Source organism: Pantherophis guttatus, chromosome 4 (genome assembly GCF_059756535.1).
Source record: "Pantherophis guttatus breed Tessera chromosome 4, ASM5975653v1, whole genome shotgun sequence".
In the NCBI taxonomy this organism is placed as follows: domain Eukaryota; kingdom Metazoa; phylum Chordata; class Lepidosauria; order Squamata; family Colubridae; genus Pantherophis; species Pantherophis guttatus.
In genome coordinates this window covers 10,104,113-10,129,522 of record NC_142066.1, presented here as the reverse complement: position 1 = coordinate 10,129,522, position 25,410 = coordinate 10,104,113, and the positions used below count along the sequence as shown (strand labels likewise).

General features: G+C 37.5%; 2 protein-coding genes across 2 annotated transcripts; one reads left to right on the top strand and one right to left on the bottom strand.

The window, feature by feature from the left end:
* Window positions 1–566: 566 nt before the first annotated feature.
* LOC117658699 (vomeronasal type-2 receptor 26-like) lies at window positions 567–7,887 on the top strand. Its single transcript, XM_034406822.3, has 4 exons — window positions 567–1,508; window positions 3,141–3,368; window positions 3,888–4,014; window positions 6,488–7,887. Exons 1-4 carry the CDS (start codon window positions 693–695, stop codon window positions 7,387–7,389), a joined length of 2,073 nt encoding a protein of 690 aa, XP_034262713.3. The 5' UTR covers window positions 567–692; the 3' UTR covers window positions 7,390–7,887.
* A 4,264-nt stretch (window positions 7,888–12,151) lies between these two features.
* Window positions 12,152–17,331, bottom strand: LOC148113704 (vomeronasal type-2 receptor 26-like). Its single transcript, XM_087893301.1, has 3 exons — window positions 17,254–17,331; window positions 13,190–13,265; window positions 12,152–13,050 (listed from the first exon to the last, which is right to left on the bottom strand). The coding sequence occupies exons 1-3, from the start codon at window positions 17,329–17,331 to the stop codon at window positions 12,152–12,154; spliced, it is 1,053 nt and encodes a 350-aa protein (XP_087749427.1).
* Between the last annotated feature and the right edge of the window lie 8,079 nt (window positions 17,332–25,410).

Below are 25,410 nucleotides of genomic sequence, written 5' to 3'. Positions count from 1 at the left end.
GTTTTCCAAACTGCTCAGAAAGTTAACAACCGGTTCTCCCAAAGTGGTGCGAACTGGCTGAATCCCACCACTGCCCCTAATCATCTTTGTTGCTCTTACCTGCACTCTTTCTAGAGTCTCCACATATTTTTTACAGGTTATAGATATATTTAACTCAGCTAAAGCAATTGTTGTTGAGATATAAAATCTCCTTTAAAATTATTGATTTTTTCTTAACACTCTGTAAATTTTGTTTACAGGGTGTTAACAAAATACTACCAACATGTCCTTTCCTTGGCCTTTGCTGTGAAGGAGATCAATGAGAATCCACAAATCCTGTCTAATGTCAGCCTTGGTTTTCATATCCATGACAACTATTATCACCCAATGATGACCTATCGGACCACCCTGGACTTACTCTTCAAATCCCAGCAATTTGTCCCCAACTACAAGTGTGACACTATGAAAAACGTTATGGCCATTATTGGGGGACTCACCTCTGAAACGTCATCCTATATGGCAGACATTGTAGGTTTATACAAGATACCACAGGTAGGTGCTTGAAGAATAGACACAAGAGAGTTATGTTTCAGCTTACAATGAACTTACTAAAGAAGTTGAATATGTTACTGGCAATATCTTTCCACAAAATGTGTTTTTCCTTTTAGCTGACTTATGGTTCATTTGCCCCTCGGAATAGTGATAACAGTGAAATGCCATCTTCATACTCCATTGTCCCAAATGAATCTTCTCAGTACATTGGGATTATCCGGCTGCTTCAACATTTTGGGTGGACCTGGATTGGGATCCTTACTACTGATAATATGAATGGAGAACGTTTCTTGCAGACCATGGAAACCCTCCTTTCCCAACATGGAATCTGCTCTGCTTCCATCCAAAGAATTCCGTATTTAACCCAATGGGATAAAATGTATGACATGATTGGAAAAGCAACAATTATTTATAATGGCATAACTGATGAGAAGATCAATACCTTTATTGTGTGTGGAGACTCTTTGACAATTGCATGGGTGACTACTATTATATTCATGCTGGATCCCGGAGTTGGGCAGAGTTCCTTGGGGAAAGTGTGGATCATGACTGCCCAGATTGATTATGTTTTAACAGGAATTCAAAGAAAATGGGATCGACAGTTCTTTGATGGTGCCCTTTTTTTCACAATTCGCTCAAAACAAATTCCAGGATTCAAGGAATTCCTGAAATTGATAAAACCTCCTTGGATTCAAGAAGATGGATTTTTTCCATGTTTCTGGGGACAAGCATTTGATTGTTCATTACCATCACCTCGTTCGACCCCAGAGGACAACGATATTTGTACTGGAGAGGAAAAGTTGGAGGATATTCCTGGGTCTATGTTTGAAGTGCATCTTTCCGGGCACAGCTATAGTATCTACAATGCTGTCTATGTGTTGGCTCAAGCTTTACATCCTCTCTTCTTACTTGGATCTAATCACAGGCATTTGAGGAGACATAAATTATTAGACTATGAAGATACACAGCCATGGCAGGTGATTTGTGTTGTAAAAATACATTATATGAAACCATGGTAAATGCAAAGTTAGACTATAGGATTCAAACAGGGAAGAAGCAACTGTTCAAATAGTTCATCCTTTGATAAAATTTATATTTATTCCTTTATTTCCATACTTCAATATATTTTCCATTTTACTCCATGAACAACTTCAGAATGCAAGGATTAAGACTTAAATGAAGTGAGATCCGGGTCCTGGTTTTCAAATTCCTATAGCTTTTTAGGCATTTCACTGACTGATATTATTATTTTTTAAAAAATATTTTTAGTTTACATTTTCCTTTATTATACATCACATTTTAAGTTTTGCAATGACAGTGTAGTGGTTGTATTGTCCTTTTTAAGTATATATAATATTATATACCCTGATTATAACCATAATTCTCGTAGTCATACAAGTATAGTCTCTTTTCAATACATCATATCGTATGTCATAATTATAACCATTATTTTCATAATTGTACCATAACGCTCTATACATTTATCACTCTATACGTTTTAATCTATAGTCATGTACCGTCCAATAATACTATTGCTTACAATATATATGCTTATATGTATCTATACAACTTTATTTATTTCTATTTTGTTAATCTTCTTTCATTATTAAGTTACTAATCTCTGCACCTGATATCTAACCATTTGTACAATGAATCCCGTGTTTAAGTAATACTCTGATTCCTCTTTAAGTTCCATTGTTAACCTGTCCAATTCGACACATTCTAATATTTTCTTTATTACCTTTTCATCTATAGGTATACTTTTGTTTTTCCAATTTTCTGCATATGTGATTCTAGCTGCTGTTATTACATGTTACATTAAGTATGTGATTCTTTTAATGTATTTTCCCGGTAGTATATCTAGTAAGAATAGTTCTGGTTTTAGATCTCTTTGTTGTGCTGTCATCTCTTCTAACCACCTTTTTATCTTTGACCAATATTTTTTTGCCATTAGGCAGGTCCACCACATATGATAGTAGGATCCTGGTACCTGTTTACATTTCCAACACTCTGGTGACATATTCAGGAACATTTTTGCTATTCTTGCTGGTGGCAAATGCCATCTATAAAACATTTTGTACAGGTTTTCTTTGTATGCTGTTGACATCGTTAATTTGTAATTTCTTTCCCATAACTACCAATATTATTGAAGACAACAGAGGGATTCTGTTTAGTTGTGTCAGCTATCTTTCAGTCTTTACCATGTTCATAGCAGCCTTATGTCTGTGAGAATTGAATGAAATGAAAATCGGGTGGAAAATCACAAGAAGATCAGTCAGGTGAGGCTTACTTATAAAATGAGGAAGAGATCAGAGATAGAATGAGATTTTGGAAATCTAGTTCCACATCATTTCCTAGGCTATGTTGGACTGGGGAAAAACTTGCTGCAATTCATTTCTGTTATTTGACTATGACTCAGAAAAGAAGTATCTGATCCTTCGTATTATCCCCCAAATGTAGAGGGCAGCAAACAGGTTCTCAAGAGGTTGGAGAAATAATCTTTCCATATTTTCAGAGTTTCTCATTCAAAACCTTACCACAACTAAGACAAAATTACTGATATCTTTCTATTCTTTGTTTTCTATTTTTTTTTATTCCCAATAATATAGCTTCACCAATTTCTTAAAGGCATGAAATTCAATAATTCTCTTGGAGACATCATGACATTTTATGACCAAAAGAACATGGAAGGTGGATTTGATATCGCCAACATAGTCACCTTTCCCAATTCCACTTTCCAGAGACGTCAGATTGGAAAAGTGGATCCTGATGCTTTCAAAGGACAGGAATTAGTCATTAATGAGGACATGATTGTTTGGCATAGATCATTTAACCAGGTAGGGTTTCAAAGAGAGTTTATATGACATTCTCATATGGATAATTTGGATTGGAAATTTATTATTCTCTTTCCAGGCAGATCCTGAGGGATAACTAGATCAAAATTACATTTTCCACTTTGTTGAAAACTAACTTCACTAATATTGTGTACCAATATGTGAAAGAAAATAAAGGCATTTAAATGACTATATTTCCTTAGTTAAGTGAAACTTTGATGTGATTTAGAGCAAATTTGGTTGACTCATTCCTTTTGATTAAATGGATGAATTGATGTAATGAGTCACACATTCAATTTCTGGTATGCTACAAAATTGGAAATCCAGATGCTCATTAATTCAAACAGCAGATTTAAAGTTGATTTGAAATACATTCTGAAATCCTATTTATTTCTTGATCCTTTTATACATATTACGGTTTGGACATTTCTTTTTAGTGTAACAGTGAAACACAATTAACAACTGGTTTTTATTCAAAATAAGAAATCCTCATTTTCCAACATCTTTGATATTGAAAACTAGGTGCTTCCCATCTCTCTGTGCAATGAACATTGTCAGCCTGGTTATCAGAAAAGGAAGAATGAAGGGAAAAAATTCTGCTGTTATGATTGTGTCCCATGCCCAGAGGGAAAAATCTCAAATACGATCGGTATGTTAACAAGATCTCTGATTTTGTTCTTATAGAGATGAATTTGAAATATCAGCCAGAGTGCCATTACAAACAAGTACACCATGGGAACATGATTTCTGCAACATGATTTCAGCTAATTAGTTTTCAGGTTGCATATTCATTAGTTTTTATTTGGAAACAGCAAAGATATACAAAAGTGATTGTAAAATATAAAAAAATCTAGCTATATTACAGTATCCGAAAATGAGGAAGGGAAAGGAGGAATGCCCAGCTCTAAACAATTAGATCATCCTCTTTTAACAACCCCATAATCCCCTGCAGGGTGAAGTCTAAGTAACTGAATGGAGCTGAATGTTTACTGGCCGGATACCCTTCCTGTTGCCAATGCGGAGTTTTGTTCAGCAGATATATTCTCAATTTTAAATTTTAAATTCGTCTTATTTATAGGGTCATGGGTAAGGCGTTTTAAATTGGGGAGCCATTTTGAATTTAATTCTGTTTTAAACGTATTTTAATGTTTATATTGTATGTTTTTTAATTTTGGCTGTTCACTGCCCCGAGTCCTTCGGGAGAGGGGGCGGTATAAAAATCTAATAAATAAATAAATAAATAAATTGTGCCCAGAGAGAGAAATATCTGCCTCTACCTAGGATCGAACTCATAGCCTCCTGATTGTGCGGCGAGAGCTCCACCTCTAGGCCATCACATCACCCAAGCTCTAAACAATTAGATGATTTTATTTATTTATTTAGAAAATGTATATGGCTGCCCAACTCACTCATGGTGACTCTGGGAAGTTTCTAAAAATAAAACCCCAATACAAAAGCCAATAATCTCCAAAGACCTTAGTGACAACAATCAAACCAACCACTTGATGAGCTCCATGGTACACAGGAGACCCCAGGCCTATTGTTAAAACCAATGTTTTCAAGGCCTTTCTATAGAATGTCAAAGGGGGACCAATCTTAATTCTACAAAGAAGATGTTCCACAAGGAAGGAGCACCATGGAAAAATCAGCAGATTGTTCCCTTCAGATGGAGTTCCTTAAGAAAGCAAGCTCACAACATATCCCACCTCCTTTCTCAAGTTGGGTATAACTGGGAAAAAACAATATCTCAAATAATCTGGTCCCTAAGATATGTAGGGCTTTAAAGGTGAGAAACAACATGTTGAAATGGCATCCAATGGAACTTCTGTAAAAGAGGTGAAACATATATAAATCTTGGGTTGTATAGAACCATGCAGGCCACCTCATTTTGAAACAATTGAAGCTCCCAGATACATTTTAAGGGCAACCCCATGTAGAGGACTATCATTCAAATCTGAATGATAGTCATTTAAGCTCCATTGGTGAGGAAGGAAGGAAGGAAGGAAGGAAGGAAGGAAGGAAGGAAGGAAGGAAGGAAGGAAGGAAGGAAGGAAGGATTGAGAATTTATGTTTTGTTATTAGACTAATGAAACATTTTGTCAGCTGTCTGACTAGAGAACCCCAAAAAACAGAAACACTCTTGGGATCTTTGAATTTCTGAAAAATAAAACTTTATGGGATACACCATTTTGGTACTGAAGAATCAAAACCAGCTCTGGTTTTCCTGTGCAAATGCTTTCTTAGTTAAACAGTACTTTCCCATTCTTCCCACCCCTAGGTGATCACATTGTCCAATTTTGACCCGTCCTTTTGTTATGAGAACAGTCCATCTCTTTCTCAATCACCTGCAGTGGTGACCTCTCACAGTCCATGCACACATTCAAACATTCTATTTCCCCCCCCTTTCCTCCCTCCAGTCATTGATGTTGAGAAGTGTTAGTTTTGAAAGAAGTAAAACGGTTCAATCTTAACAAGTTTATTTAAAAATAACAACAACAATAATACTTTATTTCAAATGCTAATCATTTTCATTTCCCAATTACATTTATTATGCTCCACAAAAATGAACTTTAAAAGAAGTGAAGAGGTGAGAGAAATAATATATATTGAAGAATATAGGATATTGATATTGTAACAATTCAGATATTATAGGTAGATGTCATTAAGATGATGCTTGTTGTAAATTGTTTTACTTGCATTTATAAATGTATTATGTGGTTTCTTAAATTAATAAAAGTTTAAAAATTAAAAAAAAAGAAGTGAAGAAAGAAAAAAATAGAAAATAAAATTATTATATAAAAACGATGTCTTGTAGCATCAGAAAATTATGTTTTTGATGTAGTTTCTCCTCAAACTATGTGTAAAATATTGATCTTTTTGGAATTACCTCCTTGATAGTTTGTTTTTGCTTTTCACTTGAAATTTAGGGGAAACATTTCATTTAATTTACTTGCTTTCAATGTCCTGGAGATCTGTAAGCAAATTATAACAAAAAGGAATGCATCATGAAAACAATTAGTGACTTGTCTTACACAGAACTTTCAGGAATCAGTTTAGCCAGTGTTGCTACTCTACATTTATTCACTGCAACATTGGTGGGTTTTTTTTTCCTTCAATTTCAGACATGGTAGCTTGTGTCCAATGTCCAGAAGATCGATATGCAAACCAAGAAAGAAATGGATGTCTCCTGAAAAGGATAAACTTTCTGTCTCATGAAGAACCTTTAGGATATAGTTTAGCTTGTCTTGCTGCTGTGTTTTCCCTCATTACAACATGGGTGCTGGGAACTTTTATTAAGCACAAGGACAGCCCTATTGTGAAAGCCAACAACCGGGATCTCACCTACACTCTCCTCATCTCCCTTCTCTTCTGCTTCCTCTGCTCTTTGCTCTTTCTTGGACCACCTGGGAGAGTCACCTGTCTCCTCAGACAGTCTGCATTTGGTCTCATCTTCTCATTGTCCATCTCTTGTGTGTTGGCCAAAACCATCCTTGTTTCTCTTGCCTTCAAGGCCACCAAACCAGGATCTCGGATGAGGACTTGGGTGGGGAAAAGACTGGCTGTTTCTATTGTCCTTTTCTGCTCTCTATTCCAAGCAAGCATCTGTATTGTGTGGTTGTCAACTTCTCCCCCATTCCCAGAATTAGATGTGCACTCAGTCACTGAAGAAATGATTTTACAATGCAATGAAGGGTCAGTTGTTATGTTTTATTGTGTCCTGAGCTATATGGCCCTCCTTTCATTTGCCAGCTTCATTGTGGCTTTCCAGGCTCGTAAACTGCCCGACAGCTTTAATGAAGCCAAGTTCATCACCTTCAGCATGTTGGCTTTCTGCAGTGTGTGGGTCTCCTTTGTGCCAACCTACCTGAGCACCAGGGGAAAAGCCATGGTGGCTGTGGAGATCTTCTCCATCTTGTGCTCTACTGCTGCACTCCTAGGATGCATTTTTTCCCCCAAGTGTTACATTATTGTGTTGAGGCCTGATTTAAACAACAAGGAACAACTGATAAGAAGACATGCTTAAATATATTTTTATTTGCTTGATTATGTTTTTAGGTTAATAGGAGTAAGATTCATCAAAATTAGAAAATAAATTTTAAGTTATCCATATTAAAGGGTCTTTAACATTCTGATTTACTTGTTCTGAAATCTGGATTTAGGGGAAATCTGCATTAAGGGAAAGTTTAAGCTTTTCTCCAATGATATTTTAGGATGTCTCACAAATATAGCGTGGGAACTAGAGAGAAACAATTTTATAATCAAGCATTGATAATTTTCCAACTGTCCTCATATATTCTCTGGGCTGACACAATTAGTTTTCATGAACTACCCATTGTAAATGTGAGTATAATGATGAAGTTTAAAATGTGAAGCGGAAGTCCCACTCTGCATTAGAAAGTTTCTTTTTTAAGTGAAAATATAGGGGTGTCTACTATATAGTCACAGAAGTAATGTAAAATAATGTAATGTAAATAATTTCTTTTAAAATCAACAATTATTTTTAACAATAAAGCAAGAAAACAAAATTGATCATCTTGAATCATTATTGGAAGGATGTTCTAACACGTGTTTGCTTGAATTTGTTCCTCCGGGGAATGGTGCACCCCTGGGCCTCTGCCCCCGACCCAAGGCGAAGAGCGAGCAGGCAGCATGCATTGCTTACCTTTGGTGAGCTGAGTTGAGTGGATGAGGCAATTGGTGAGGTGATTAGCTGGGCCGCATGGTGAAGGCAACATATATAGGGTGGGAGGGCTGGAAGAGGTGAGTGTCGAGCCGCCGGAAGAGGCGAGCGGCCGGAAGGGGCGAGTGGCCAGAAGGGGACAGTGTGGGTGGGACCAGTCAGTACCAGTTCAGCGAACCAATTGAAATTGCTGCTACTGGTTCACCCAAACTGGTCCAAACCGGTCAAATACCACCTTTGGAACAAATCTGTTCCAAAGAAGTCCTCCTTCCCCTCATCCAAATCAGCAGTTGACACCCATGTTGCTGGCTGGAAAACATCTATAACGTCAGCAAGTATCTCCCCCTCATCCTTGGGACATGAATGCCCAAGTGGATAGTTGTGCATCATCAACCATTCTGCTTCTCCCCAGTGGTACCCACTGAGGCTGGTTAAGCCTGTCAACTATGGATTACTTGGGTGAAGTGTAGGGAGCTGGAAGTTTGGTGAGACAAGGCTTTTTAGGGAAATATTGGTGGAATTGCTGCAAAAAGTTGGGAGCACTCAGAATTTGGGTCAAATACTGGATGCCCTTGCCTGGATGCTTTCATCTAGAATCCAAAATTTCTTCCATTTCATATACTCTCCCCTCCAATAACAATGGCAAAAGTGGTGTCAGAGTTCCAAGTAACACCCTCAATGAAAGAAGACTCCAAGGCTAGTCATTCCTCAAAGTTCTATTTTACTAGAGATGTCATATTGGCACATCTGGTAAAACCCAAATCTGAGAGTTCCGGGTTTTCCACACCCAAAAGAAAGTCAAAGATCAATCTCCTGCACCCACAAGTCCATCACATGGTCCAATTATTTCAATGTCCCACCTGGAGATGGCCCCCAGTCACTCCCATTCAGGTGCAGGCCGAATGCCCTTGACTCCCAGAGAAAGGAATGTTGTTATGGCTAATCGTCCTCCACTCTGTGCAATCCCCCTCCCGTTTTCCAAGACACTAAATGTGGCAGCCCTGAAGCTCCAAGGATAAATATGGCATCCAGGGCTGACAGGCATAAGAGTTGAGAGCACAAGGTGCTTAGGGACTCTTTGAGCAACAACAAATGGTGAAAAACTGGAATTTGAAAGGAACTTCCCTTCAGCAGTTCCAAGAAGATTCCATCCCTATTTGCACTCTGATACAGCTGGCCTCAAGAGCTCTCAGGGAGAGTGCTAAGACCAGATGACTGCAAAGAAATTTGAACCTTCCAACCCTTCCCTTCCCCATCCTGGCAAAACCTTACCCCCATGGCCCCCACCATCCTGGCCAGAATCAATAAAGCTTCCTGGATGAGAAGTTTTATTTAAAGTGACTTTGTTTATCTAACATTTAAAGGCGATAGAATAGAATAACAGAGTTGGAAGGGATCTAGGAGGTCTTCTAGTCCAACCCCCTGCTCAGGAAGGAAAACATCTACCATTTCAGACAAATGCTTGTCTGATCTCTTCTTTAAAAATTCCAATGCTGGAGCATTCACAACTTCTGGAGGCAAGTTGTTCCACTGATTAATTGTTCTAATTGTCAGGAAATGTCTCCTTAGTTCTAGGTTGCTTCCCTCCTTGATTAGTTTCCACTCACAGCATCTTGTCCTGCCCTCAGGTGCTTTGGAGAATAGCTTGATTCAGTGGTGAAATTCAATTTTTTTTTACTACCGGTTCTGTGGATGTGGCTTGGTGGGCGTGGTGTGGCTTAGTGGGCGTAGCTTGGTGGGCATGGCAGGGGAAGGATCCTGCAAAATCTCAATTCCCACCCCACTCTGGGGCCAGCCACAGGTGGTATTTGCTGGTTCTCCAAACTACTCCAAAGTTCCACTACCGGTTCTCCAGAACCTGTCAGAACCTGTTGAATTTCACCCCTGGTTTGATTCCTTCTTCTTTGTGGTAACCCCTGAGATATTGGAACCCAGCTATTATCTCACCCCTATAATGTCTTTGTCTCTTTCTTCCTCAGGGAAAAAACATCCTAGCTGTCTTTTTCCAGTTGCACCAAATTCTGCAGGGCACAGATTGCACAAATGGTGCAGTACAGCATTCACTATTGGATGGTCGGTTGCTGCTTCTGCTTCTAGATTAGCTGCCATTCCAATCAGTGATGGGATTCAATTTTTTTTTACCACTGGTTCAGTGGGTGTGGCTTGGTGGACGTGATTTGGTGGGCATGGCATGGGAAGGATACTGTAAAATCTCCATTTCCACCCCACTCCAGGGGAAGGATACTGTAAAATCTCCATTTCTACTGCAATGTTCTCTACATGGGGCTCCCCTTGGGGTGTACCCGGAGGCTACAGTTAGTCCAGAATGCGGCCGCGCAGGGGATTATGGAAGCGACGGGGCGCTCACATATGACACCTCTCCTGCGCGAGCTGCACTGGCTTCCTGTGGTCTTCCGGGTGTGCTTCAAGGTGTTGGTGACCACCTTTAAAGTGCTCCATGGCTTAGGGCCGGGGTATCTGAGAGACCGTCTTCTGCCGCCAATAGCCTCCCACCGACCAGTTCGCTCACACAGAGAGGTCCTCCTCAGGGTGCCGTCGGCCAGACAGTGCCGGCTGGTGACACCCAGGGGGAGAGCCTTCTCTGTGGCAGCACCTGCCCTCTGGAATGACCTACCCTCTGAGATACGCACGATATCATACCTCCAGACTTTTCATCGGGCCCTGAAAACACACCTATTTCATCTAGCCAGGCTGGCTTGATCCCATCCTCTCAGTTTTAATTGAATTCGGTTTTAATTGGGTTGTTTTTAAATCTTGGGCCGAAATTATTTAATTGTTTTTTAAATTGTTTTTAAATTTTATATGCAATGTTTTATCTTGGCTGTACACCGCCCTGAGTCCTGCAGGAGAAGGGCGGTATAGAAATAAAATAAAATAAAAAATAAATAAAATAAATTTCCACCCCACCCCACTCCAGAGGAAGGGAAGGATACTGTAAAATCTCTATTCCCTCCCCACCCACTAACCTGCTTTCCAGCTTTTGTGTGGGGCAACAAAAGAAAACCCAGCCAATCAGCTGGGACTCGATCAGCTGGGACTCAGGAAGCAGTGAATAGATGGAGGCAGGGCCAGTCAGAGGTGATATTTGCCGGTTCTCCAAACTACTAAAAAATTCCCCTACCGGTTCTCCAGAACTGGTCAGAACCGGCTTAACACCACCTCTGGTTCTGGTATTTTCCTTTGCTCCCCAGTAAAAAAAATTGAGAGTGGAGATAATGTCAGGCAGAAAAACGAGATCCACAAGTGAAGGTTCAAATAAATTGATTTATTGTTTAAAGTCCATCCAGAGGAATCTACTCAACTAATGATAACCATACTTTGAGAAAGGATCAATGGCTTTCAAGGGGGTTTTAGACTTAGTTCACTTGTGGTTAGGTCTCTAAACTAATCCCTTTTTTTACTCTACCAACCTTCCATACAAATAAAATCACTCGTCATTATAGTTATTGAGTAGCAACTACCTTGAATATAGATGAGACAGAAGCAAGAATACATTTCATTTCATTTCACTAAATTTCAAGTATTATTAATATCTGATAACTGATAGCATTGGAAATAAATTTCTGGGTAAAGGGTGAATGTCCCAGTTAAAAAAAGTGTAATTTTTCAAGATTAAACTTAAACGTATGGGATTCACAAACTCAATAAATTTTACATTTGAAAGAACCATAAAAAATCCAAAATTGATATTTTATGATACTGAGTTAAATAAATGTTTCTAAAATAGAAATCAGCTTTTTACTGAATTCAAAGTATTAAAACCATGAAAATGTCTCTGCAAATCTGGAACTTCATTTGAGTCAATTTGTCAAACACCTTAACAGGAAGCAGGAAAGCTAAATTATCAAAGTCAATAGGTGTGTTGAAAAGGAGAAAGCATTAGGTTAAATAATCTTGGAAAATGGTGAAAATAAAGCACAATGAGCACTGATTTTGGAATGGGCAATCATAATAAATAATCATAAATACCCTACACAAATCTTTCTTTGACAGAAGTAAAAACTTATGTTATATATTTTTCCTACAGATAGAAGTCTTTTTATTCCTTTTTTCAACAATTTCTCTGACCCAGAAATATAACACATTAATTTCTCTTTGTCAGCTGCTCCCGGTGGTTGAGGTCAGGCCGGAAAACAATGATGTAGCATTTTGGCAAAAATATGCATCCCACTAATGCAGCACCAGAAGACAAGATGGAGAATATCTCCACGGCTACCATGGCTTTTCCCTTTGTGCTCAGATAGGCTGGAAAGAAGGAGATCCACACACTGCAAAAGGCCAACATGCTGAAGGTGATGAACTTGGCTTCGTTAAAGCTGTCGGGTAATTTACGGGCAAGAAAAGCCACAACAAAACTGGCGATGGCCAAGATACCCATATAGCCCAAGACACAGTAGAAGAAGAAAGCTGATCCCTCATTGCACTGTAAAATCATTTCTTGCAGCTCTGAGTGCATGTCCATCTCAGGGAATGGGGGAGATGTTGACAACCAAAGAATAAAAATGCATACTTGTAAGAAAAAGCATAAGAGGACAATAGAAAAGGCCAATCTTTTCCCCACCCATCTCCTCATCTGAGATCCAGGTTTAGTGGCCATGAAAGCCACAACCACAGTGATGGTTTTGGCCAGTACACTAGAAATGGCCACTGAGAAAATGAGGCCAAACAGTGATTGTCGGAGAAGGCAGGTTACTTTGCCAGGTTGGCTGAGGAAGAACAAAGTGGAGAGAAAACAGAGCAGAAGAGAGACAAGCAGGGTGTAAGTGAGGGACCGGTTGTTGGCTTTGACAATGGGAGTATCCCTGTACTTAATAAAAGTTCCAAGAACCCAAGCGGTCAAGAAGAAGAAACAAAGAGCTGCTGAGGATAAGGCAATTCCTAAGGTTTCTCCAAAAGTTAGAAACATCACCGGTTTCAGGATACAGCCTTTCTTTTCTTTATTTGGATAATGATCTTGTGGACATTCAAAGCAATCTTCCATATCTGGAAGGGAAATCAATGATATTTTTTTTCATCTAGACATTCCAAATTATTAAAAATCACTTTATTAATGTTATGCAACCTAAATAAAGTTTTAAAGCTTACTTAAGTCTAATGAAAATTGGTAGAATTCCTACCCTACCATTTTGATTTGAAATCTTCCCTTCTGGGCATGGAACACAGTCATAGCAGCAGAACTGATCCCCCTCAATCCCCTTCTTCCAGGATCCAGGGAAACAAGGGTCATTGCATAGAGAGAGTGGGAGAACCTGATAATAAATATGAAAATGTTTTGAAAAGAAGAATTTTTAAAAGAATTTATGAAATTTCTCCTTAATTGAGTGACATGTTTATTGACTTCCAAAATGGACACTGAATTAACTGGGATTTATAGTGTAAATGAAAATGATGTAGATATTACAATGTTGTACCAAGTGCTGTTGCACCATTTTTTTCAATTTGAGGAATGATGGATAATCAGCATTTGAAAATAACATTTCACTGTTTATTTTTTAAAAAATCAGAAATTAAATTTCTAAAGAAACTATTTTCAATATTGAATCCTAATGGATTTAGGCATGGTCGATTCACTAATTCGATACCTGGTTAAAAGCTGGATTCCAGACAATCACATCTTCATCAATCCATAATTCTTTCCCTTTTGGAGCCTCTAGATCCAGCTTTCCAACTCTAGATCTCTGAAAGGACCTGTTTGGAAAAGTGATCAAGTTGGTGATGTCGAATCCACCTGTTGCTTCCCCTTTCTCATTCAGGAACACTCTCTCCCCAGCTGAATTGTTGAAAGAAATGCCTTGAAGAAATGGATGGAGCTACTTGAAAGGGAACGCAAAAGAGAAGGGGTTAAAAGCAATATAATAGAGAAGAGAAAATCATATCCAAGTTTCATTCACTAATTCTTCCCATTCCTATAACAATTATTAAATATATATACTAAGAAATTTGATAATTGATAATGGATGGAAATGTACATCTCCCCACTTATTATTCTATTATTAATTTGATATTACTTAAATAACTAATTCAACTTAGATCATGTCTAATCTTCCCTCATTGGTACAAAGCTATTTGGCAGCCTGGGGTCAGGCTAATTTTCTTTGGCCAAATTTTAGAATCTGAGACTCAAGCATTTTTCCATAGATAGATGAGAGATTGAGGGATTTAAAAATGACCACTTTTATTTAATTCCTCTAAAACTCTGATAGAGACATAAAGTTGTTTGTCAGACTGGAAAAATTCCTAAGCCACACAGAAATTTATTGGAGAATTATTATTCTTGGAAGAGACAAATAAAGTAATCTAAAATATCATTTTAACTATCTCTCATTGTGCAAGCTATTCTGATTTACTAAATAACTCCTATCAACACTTAAATCATGATTGATACAGAAGGTTCCGGATGATCAGAATAACAACAGAAATCAGTTTTTCTGTATCTAACAGAGCTGGAAGGGACTTTGGAGATCTCCTGGTTTAACACCCTTGTTCAAGAAGGGGACCATACAACATTTCAAACATATTGCTGTCCAATCTTTTCATAAAAATCTCCTGTCATGGAGCACCCACAACTTCTGAAGGCAAGCTGTTCCATTAATTAATTGTTCTCACTGTCAGGAAATTCGTACTTATTTTTACGTTGTTTCACATACTTAAATTGATTCCACATGTAGAAAATGTCAAGACTTTCAAGAAGGAGTTCAAATGATAATTCTACATTAAACTGTTCTTTGAAATAAAAGAAGAGTCCAATGCAAAGAGAATACCTGCCACGCCTGCAGATTTGGAACATCAGTTTTTTTACCCATCATAGTTTTCCTCCTATTGGACCCCAACATGTGTAGAGTCCGCAAAGCATGAGCCACAGCATAAACAGCATTGTAGACACTGTAGCTTTGTCCAGTCATTTCCATTTCAAACACGGGCCCAGGAAGATCCTCCAGTTTCATCTCCACAGTGCACTGCCTACTGTGTGTTTCTTGTAACTCTGGTTTTGGAAATGAACAGTCAAATGCTTGTTCCCAAACTTCCTGCAGAAACCCATCTCTGTAGTCTGAAAGAGGATTTATGGTCTGAAGAAATTCCTTGAAACCTACAATTGCTGTTGAATGAACAGTGAAGGAAATAGCCCCATGGAACATCTGGAGATCTGAACTGATTTGAATGCCTGAAAGTACAAAATCAATCTGTGCAGTCATGATCCACACCTTTCTAAATATTGCACTTTCCTTACTTGCAGGATCTACCAGAAATGTTACAAATCTTAGCCACAAAATTGTCACTGATTCTCCATAGAGAAGAAATGTGTTGGCTTTGCTAGTCATCAAATTAATGGAAATAATGGAGATTGTTTGATAAAGTTGTGGGAAGTTTTCTATGGGAAGTTGTTGAGAAAGCCTTTCTATAAACGCTGAGCAGATTCCGTTCTGTGAAAGTAAGGGATGTATTTTCTGTAAGAATTTTTCTCCATTGTTATTATCAACAGAAAATATCCCAATCCACGTCCACCTGAAATGATGAAGCAGTTGGATGATCCCCATGTACTGATGGTCTTCTTTTGGAACCATGAAATAAACTGAAGAGAGTTTACTGGTCTGAATTTCCTCTTGGGCTAATGAGCCATATGTCAGCTAAAAGAAAGGCCAGCAGTATTCTGTTTGGTTGTTAGATAAAACTTGACAAGGGAAAAGCAATAGACGCAATTTACATAGACTTCTGCAAAGCCTTTGATTGGTACACGACAAACTACTGTTAAAACTAAGTTCTTACGGCATTTCTGGATCCCTATACAAATGGACAGCCGCATTCCTGTCAAATAGGCAACAAGTAGTCAAAATAGGGAGGGCCCTATCAAATCCTGCACCAGTTAACAGTGGTGTTCCCTAAGGCAGAGTTCTAGGACCCACACTCTTTCTGCTTTACATCAATGACCTATGTGATCATATTAAAAGCAGCTGCATCCTCTTCACTGATGATGTAAAATTATTCAACACCACTAACAATACCACTACCCTACAAACCGACCCTGACCCTGTGTCTGAATGGTTGCGGAATTGGCAACTCCAAATCTCAATTAATAAATGCTCTGTCGAACACATTGGCAATAAAAATCAGAACATCAAATACAAGTTGGACGGAAACGACCTCGTAGACAACCCCCACTCTGTCAAGGACGTAGGAGTACTCACTTCAAATGATCTAAGCCCCAGATACAGCTCATCTGCCTGGAATCCACATTGTATAGTGGACATTAATATGATTGAAAGGGTCCAGAGGTACTTCACAAGAAGAGTACACCTCTCCTCTACTCACAATAGAATTCCCTATGCCACCAGATTTGAAATTTTGGGCTTGGAAAATGTGAACTGTGCTGCCTGCAGTATGATCTAAGCACAGTATACAAAATTATCTGTTACAACATCTTACCTGTCAACGATTTCTTCAGCTTCAACCTCAATAATACACAGGGAAACAATTGGTACAAACTCAAGGTAAACTGCTCCAAACTTGATTGCAGAAAATACAACTTCAGCAATAGAGTGGTCAAAACCTGGAATGCTCTACCTGAGTCAGTTGTTACATCCTCTAACTCTTACAGCTTCAACCTTAAACTGTCTACCATGGACCTCACCCCATTCCTAAGAAGTCCTTAAAGGGGGCATGCATAAATGTACCAGCGTGCCTACCATCCCTGTCCTACTATCCCCATTTATTTCTATTCATTTATTTCACTCATATCCATGTTTATATTAATATATCTGCTATCTTGTACATGTTTGACAAACTATAAATACAAAATATAATTTTCCTATCTAGATTTCATATAAAACATATCCAATGAACATTTTTCCCTAGAATACTTTTAAGTAATAATATAGAAAGGAATTTCTTAGAAATATTTCAAACACATATACTAGATCAATTGTTTTAATAGAAACAATTCAAATCTTCTTTTACCTATGCCTAAGGGTTGGACTTGAAGATCTCCAAGATCCTTTCCAACTCTGTTATTCTATTCTATGGAATCACCTTTGATAATCACTTCCTGACATTACAATTTCAGAAAATATTGCTAACTAGTAGACCTTAAGCTAGCAGAACAGAAACCTAAGCTTAACCTTTGACGCTCATTAATCATTCCATAATAACAATAAGGTGAAGAATTTTCTGCTCAACCCCCTCAGAACTTACTTGTGGAATCTTGAAGAAACCTGTAACTTCAGCTACATAAGATGATGTATCAAAATCCAGTCCTCCAATGATAGCCATGAGATTCTTCTGTCTATCACATTTGTAGTTAGAGACAAATTCCTGGGATTTGAAAAGTAGGTCCAGAGTGCTGCGATAGGTCTTCCTTGGATTGTGATAACTGTCATAGATGTGGAACCCCAGAGTGATGTTAGGTAAGATGTGGGAGTCCTCATTGATCTCCTTCACAGCAAAGGCCAAGGCAAGGACGTGTTGATGAAATTTGGTGATTACACTGCAAATAATTTAAATATCCAAGTTGAAAAAGGAAGTTTATAATTCTAATTAGTTGGCATCATTTCCTTATGAATAAGAAGCATTTATTTCTTTGATGAAAGAAGCAACATAATAGATCTTCTAAAATGCTGACTAATTTAACAAGGTTTAAATTTTTCTATGGTATTTCCATGATAAGCAACAAGCATCTACTACAATAAATAAAAATGCCTAGTACTTTCTTTCATGGTACTAGATTTATTTTGTAACACATTCCCAATATAGAATATGAACAAATCCAGCAGTTATCAGTCATTTCTTGTATGTATGTTTTGTGAAGAATGACAATGCAGAATTTTTTAAGCTCACTAAATGTTAAACCTTAAGCTCACTAAATATTCTTCAAAAGCTTTCTTGAACCAACATTTTGCATATTTTATGATACATCCTTTATCACCAAGTAAAGAAAATTGTTTATTCTCCCATAACTAGAAACATTGAAAGGCAGAGAGGCTTCCGTTTAGATATAAAGCCTACATTTATGCCGAAAACCTTTTATTAATATCAGCAATTTAGTGAGAATCGATTAAGATCAGAAAAAAAAACCCCTTACTTTGGTACATCATAAAATGTTATATAAGGATTGTCCTCAAAATTCGTTTCATAAAAATTGTAAAAGATGTGAGACACCATCCCACCAATGATGAGGTCACCAGGTTGGTACCACTCATGAGGAATAAGGAAAGCATCACTTGCAGGGCAGCTTGGAGTCACTATTTTCTTCACCAGGAATACCAAGAGGAGCAACCTCTTCATTCTTAGAAATGTCTCACTTCCATCATCTTCTATCCTACCTCAGTGTATTATTATTCCAATGGCTAATCCATTGATTAATTCAAGGTTTATATCTGAGAGTGTATCTAATCAGAAAATCCACCATTGTCTATTTGAAGATCAACGAGAGTTCAAATTTGTTTCTTAATATCATCACCGTTTGAACAGATATTTTGGCAGAGGATAATAGAGGGAGTCAACTTGTAGCAATGGCTCTGACACAACAATTATTGTCCTTCTGCCAATCTCCCTGGGGTTCAAGTGTTGCTGTATAACTATATGTTGATTGTTGTCGACTTGAAATACCCTTCTATACAATCTTTGATGATTTTGCCTATTAAGAAAATATGATGATTCCTATAGGAGCTAATTATTTTGTTTTCGATGAGAGAATAAATGTTTTTTTTTTTCAAGTGCACAATCGCTAATAAAATGTACAAAGGGGAATTTGCAATACAAAATACCCTTGATTTTTGAAATTGATCTTATTTTTTTATAATGAACGATGAATGTAGTTCACCTTCATTTCTTTTTTCTTTTTTAATTTTTTATTGAAATTTATTATAATACAATACAGTACAATCAGTCAGACAGTGTTATTTTTCTACACAGGTTAGATTGATTCTTCTTTTACTTTTCATCAAAATATAACATAATTTACATATGCATTTTAAGATTTATATTAACTTTTATTTTTTCTTTATTCTATTATCAATCCACCTGTACCAATCATCCCACATCGTATAATATTCTGAGTCTTCTTTCTCATTTAATTCTAACGTTAATTTGTTCATTTCGGCACATTCTAGAACCTTCTGAATAATATGTTCCTCTGGTGGTGTGTCCTTTCCTTTCCAATATTGGACGTAAGCTATTCTTGTTGCAGTGAGTATATATATGATTAGATATCCCCCTCCCCCCCGATATTTCGTCTTTAGTATTCTCAGGAGAAATGTTTTAGGTATCAATTCGATTTTTTCATTGGTTGATTCTTGTAGCCAATTTTGAATTTTTCTCCAATACCTCATCGCTTCAGGACAGTTCACCTTCATTTCTATAGCATTAAGGTGCATAGAAATTTTGGCATTCCCTCATTTTAAGAAGTTTTCCATTATTTCTTTCCAGATTCCCCTAGAAGGGAAGGGATAGCTTAATTGTTTCCACAACATATAGGTTTTACTTATGTTAGCCATGAGGAGGCAGTATATTTTTATTCTATTTGGAAATGGAAGGGGCCCTGTAGCCTTAGATATTACTTTGGGTTTCAATCCTTCTGTGGATCAATTCCAGCACAGGGCTTAACTCCATAGTAAAGTCTGTGGTCATCTACCCCTCACAATTTCCAAAGAGAGGAAAGTTGTTCTTATTTTATTTCCTTCTTTTCTCCCTCTCTTCTCCCATCTGTTACTCACTCACATTATCAGATTTCATTTTACTATCATTGCTGAACACAACAGAACTAAAAATTCTACAGACTAAAATGCACAATGTATGAATTCACTACTTTCTTCTTCTTCTTCTTCTTCTTCTTCTTCTTCTTCTTCTTCTTCTTCTTCTTCTTCTTCTTCTTCTTCTCCTTCTCCTTCTCCTTCTCCTTCTCCTTCTCCTTCTCCTTCTCCTTCTTCTTCTTCTTCTTCTTCTTCTTCTTCCATATCCATCACTGGACATCGGCGATCATGTAGGCGAGCCTATTTTTTATCACCACCCATATGAAAAAGTGCTGCTGAGTTTTGTCCAAACCAGTCCCTTACATTTGGAAGCCATGATGTTATTCTTCTGCCTGGACCTCATTTGCCTTCAATCTTTCCCTGGAGGATTAAGTGACGGATGCTATATTTTTCTTGCCATTTCTGTTTGGTCCAAAATATTCAATTTATGCTTAACTAGGGTCATTTTGCTTTTAATTTGTTCATCCTCCGGATCTGTTTGTAGTTGATTTTCTAATTTCTTAATTTCCTCTGACAACATGTTATCTTCTCTCCACTTATCTTTATTTCTTTTTGCACTATATGCTATTGTAATTCCCCTTAAATAAGCTTTTGTAGTGTCCCAAAGATTTTGTAATGAGGTGTAGTGTTTTTTATTGTCTCTAAAAAATAATTCCAATTCTTTCAGAATCTTTTGAATATATTCTTTCTCTTTTAAAATTTGTGGATTCAATGTCCATCTACCTTTCTTTTATGCCCTTTCCATATTATTTTGAGAGGATTATGATCGGCCCAAGTGTTTGGCATAATCTCTAAAGTTTCAACATCTTTAACTAGATCTCCATATATCCAGGCCATATCGATTCTCAACCAGGATCTATGGGGGTTGGAATAGAAGGTAAATTTTGTTTCTTGTGGATTACAAAATCTCCAGATGTCTAATAGATTTAATTCTTCTGCCATTTCAAAAAAAAAAAATGGGTAAGATGTTCCTTTTTATTTTTTGTTTTTTGGTTATTTACATAATCTTTTTTAATGTCCACTATTGCATTATAATCACCAATCAAACAAACATTGTCATTCCCTATCTCTATTATCTTATCATATACTTTTTTATAAAAATCCGCTTGGTTCTTATCAGGTGCATATATCACCACTAACAAAATCTTTTTTTGACCTATTACTATTTCAATTATCAACATTCTACCTCTTGTATCTGTGTATATTTGTTTAGCTCTTATCCCCTGTTTAATGTATACCACCACTCCTCTTTTTTTTTTCTTCTGCCAATGTTATATAAAGTTTCCCCAATTTGTTATATTGTAAATATTTTTCATCTTGTTTTTGGATGTGTACCTCCTGGAGGCACACAATATCTACTTGTTGTTTTACTAATTTGGAAAATATGAGCCTTCTTTTAGATGGTGAATTTAAACCATTCACATTTAATGATATTAATTTCAGTTCCTCTTCCATTATTTATTTTGTGTCTCTCATTGCCTTCTTTGGATCCCTGTTCTTACTCCCTCTTCTCCTTGATGATGTTTCTCCTCTTTTCTTTTCTCCTCTTGGTCTTTCTTTTGTGTCTCCTGCCTTTGTTTGTCGTGTGATTACAATTCCTCCCTGCTACTATAATCTTCTTCTGTGCCAGCTAGCTGGTCATACAGTTCTTGAGCTTTCTCCATATTATCCACTTTAATTTTTTTTTCATTCCAGGAGACTAGCATCCCCTCCAGAGTGATCCATTGAAACAGTATATCCCTTTTATTTAATTGGGTTGCTAAAAAGCGATAATCTTTCCGTAGTTCGAGGACCTTCCTAGGGATTTGTTTCAGCATAATAATTTCTTTTCCTCTGTACATCATTGGTTCCTCTCTTGTGATCTTATATATCATATCTCTCACTTTCTTACAAGCGAATCTTATGTGGACTTCCCTGGGGAGTTTATGGCATCTAGCATAACTTGTATAGACCCTGTACACCTCATCTAATTCATTTCCTATCTCTCGCTTGTCCCTTTGCAGTGCATCTGAAATTAAGCCTGCCATCAGTATCCCTAGATCTTCATCTTTTGTCTCCATGACATTTTGGAACCTCAGAAAAAAGGAAGCCTGATCCATCTCCAATTTTAATAAGGAAGCTCCTATCTGTCATTTCTAATTTTTTCTCAGTTTGTTCTGTTCTATTTTCAATAGTTTTTATTCTCTCTTCATTCTTCTGTATTGCTTCTTGAATGGCGCTCATTTTTTCATCCAACTTGTGCAACTCGATCTTCATCTCTCCCATTTCTGAATTTATGTCTGGTCTAATTTCTCTATGACTTTTTGTCATATTTTCCTGTAGTTTTCCCATCGTTTCTTGTAATGATATCAGGACAGCTTGCATTGCCTGCATATTTGGAGAGTTGTTCGATTTTCCAGTAGTTAACATTCCTTCGGTGAGTCTTTGGTTCGATGGAGATGCAGTCGGTGTTGGGACTAATGGTGTAGCCTTCTTTCCTGTTCTCAGGGTTGTAATGGTGGTCATTTCTCTTATAATTTTATGCTGTTCACCTAAAATTTTATCTATATTCTCCCAAATTACCATCCAATTTTATTGATCTAGTTTGTATTTATATATATATTATACTTTTCTGTAAATTAAGCTAATTTCCTTCTACTCAATGTAATTCTATCTCTTTAAATCAATATCAGTTTTACTATTATGTATCAATAAGTAGGTTAGTTGATAATAAAAATAGTAAAGATAATATGAATAATAAATATTAACTATTGGGTATTTAGTACAATAAATACAATATATAAAATAAATATGATAAATACTCTTCAGTCTAATTACAAGGATCAAATTATTCACAAGTACAGTTGATAAAGTTAGTAATTACAATAAATACAGTTGGTATTGGGTACAAGAAATATTATTATATTTTTCTACAACTATCACCACAACTGACTATTTCCTAAGTTTCTTAAATAGATATAATTTTGTCAGCATGGTTAAATATTTATATATTTCTAAAAACTATATATGATCTATAGCCAGCTCTAACAATACTAAGTAATATTTTAAACATATAGATATGGAGGGATATTAAGCTAAAAAAAGTTGATAAGAGCGCAAAGAAAAAGGAAGAAAAGGGGTATTTGAATTTTTGAATATTATTATTCCCGTTATATTCACTATTGCATCAGCTTCCGTCTTACGATGTCAATCTCTCTCTGTTTGCACAGTCACTTTTCATAGTTTGCATAGTCTTTTCTTCTCAACTGTAAGCCTTTCGTTTCTCCGTTGGAGCTCAAGTTTCTGAGATTCAAAGTCCAAAATACAGTTCCTTATTTGCATTCCTTGTTTATCTCACAGAGTGAAACTCTGGTCCCTTCGCTTTTTAAATGTTTTTGTTCTCTTCTGCTCACTATACTGCTCCTGATGCCAGAATGCCACCAATTGTTCAAAATAGTCCTTCTCTATTGGAGACTCACTCTGTCCCTTTAATCGTTCCTCCGGCTACTTCTTTGCTGGTCTTCAAACCTCGGCTAAATCCACTGCTCGGGTTATGCCTGCTGTACTGTCTTTTCTCCTCACTTCCCTTTTCTTTGGCCGGTGCATCACACCTCCAGGACTGCCATTAGGGCAGGCTTCTTCCAGGTCGGGTTGGAGGTTCTCTTCCTAGCGCTGCAGGAAACCGCACCTTTCTTCGCTGCCTCAGAGACTTCCTCCTTCTATTGTTTGTCCCTCTAGGACAAAACTTCGCCTCTCAAGGCCCCCGATCCCTAGAAATCCGGCACAAGGAATGGAGTCTCAGTTCCTCTGAACCACCACAGCACGATGCCACCACCGGAAGTCAAAGTCTGACCTTTCTATTACCCCACTCAAGCTAATGAATTGTGAGGGATAATTATAAACTATTGGATAGGTATCCGATCTCAGAGATGGCCATGAAATTCTGATAGCAATCCATAATCAAGTCATTAGCTAAGTGATCTAAGTGCCCAGCTGAGGCTGTTAATGTTGTGGTCTGCCAGCAGCCTTAGGAGCTGGTAGCAGAGTCGGACAGTGAGGAGGCTGGGGAGGACAATGGGCCAGTCCTGGAGTCAGGGGAAGGCCCAGACGAGGGCTCTGCGTCTGAGACAGAGATGGGGCCAGGGCCATCTGGGAGTGATGCATGGACTCTGGAGCCTCCAGAGTAGGACAGCAGGGAGGCAGAGGAACAGAAGGAGTCTCTCCCTAGTGCACACATGCAAAGCAGCACTTGTCCAGAAGACAAGAGCAGCTAAAGCAAAAAGGACGACTTGGGAGTAAGGCCAGGAGATGATTGGCCCTCCATTAAGGTTTAAAAGAGCAGCAACGGCTCTTGGGATCTTTGTAGGAAAACAATGTTGCTACATTTGTTTCTTGTCGGCGTCTCTTCCTTTTGAACTTTGTGGGGGTTTTGCCAAGAAAAGCCTTTGGCAGGGTGCCAAAGAAGACAAAGGTTTGTGATAAGACCAAAGGACTGTTTATGAAGGACTTGTTTTGGAATTAATTTGGACTAAGCTGAGAATGAAGTAATTCTCAGCTGTTCTAATAAAATATGTTTGTTTAGGACTGATTGTGTCTGATAATAACTATTTGGGCCTAGGTCACAACAGTTAATAGACTCAATAAAGGAGATTCATGACTGGTTGATTGGGAATCCCACTGCTAAAGTTCCCACAAACAGCTCTCCTTGTGCTTTGAAGGTTGTCGTCCATTCTGATTCTCCTCTTAATCTTTCTGGTAAGCTTCCATGACTCCTTTGCAGCATGAATTGTAGTACCGAGGCTGCTGGTGGTGTCAGAGGAGCAAGAGGTACCAGTTATACCAAACCTGCATTTGTTATGTTCTTAGAGTGCTGTCAAATTGCACAAATGGCACACAGGGTGCAGGACAGTGTCCACTGTTGTGTGGTCAGCCATTGCTTCTGCTTGTAGGTCTGATGCCTTACTGGTGCTTTCCATTGGTCCCCAGTGAATTTTTTTTCGAGTATAAATTAATCAGGCAGAAAATAAACAGATGCACACATGGAGGTTTAAGTAATGTGATTTATTGCTTAAAGTGTATGCACAGGAATCTAAACAAATAATGTCAGCCTTTTTTTAAAAGATTCAAGATTCAACAAATTTTACATTTGAAAGAACCCTAACAAATCCAAAACTGCTATCCTACGATACTGTGTTAACTATACGTTCATAAAATGATAGTCAGCCTTTTACTGTATTTATGCAACATTTTAGGAATGGATAGTATAAAAATGATGAACATGTCTCTGTAAACATTGGACATCATTTGAGCCAATAGCTGTAATATCCTAACAGAAAGCAAGAAAGCCTGATGACCAAAATCAAGTTGAAGGTATGTGTTGAAAAGGAGAAAAGAGTAGGTTAAAAAAAAAACTTGGAAAAGGGTGATAACACAGCAACGTGAGCACTTCTTTTGGAATGGGCAATCATAACAAATCTTAATAATCATAAACATCATATACAAATCCTTCTTTCACAAAAATAAAAAATAACTGTTCCTATAATTATATATGTTTCTTACAGCCTGCATTCTTTTTATTTCTTTTTTCAACAATTTCTCTGACCCAGGAATATCACATGGGGTA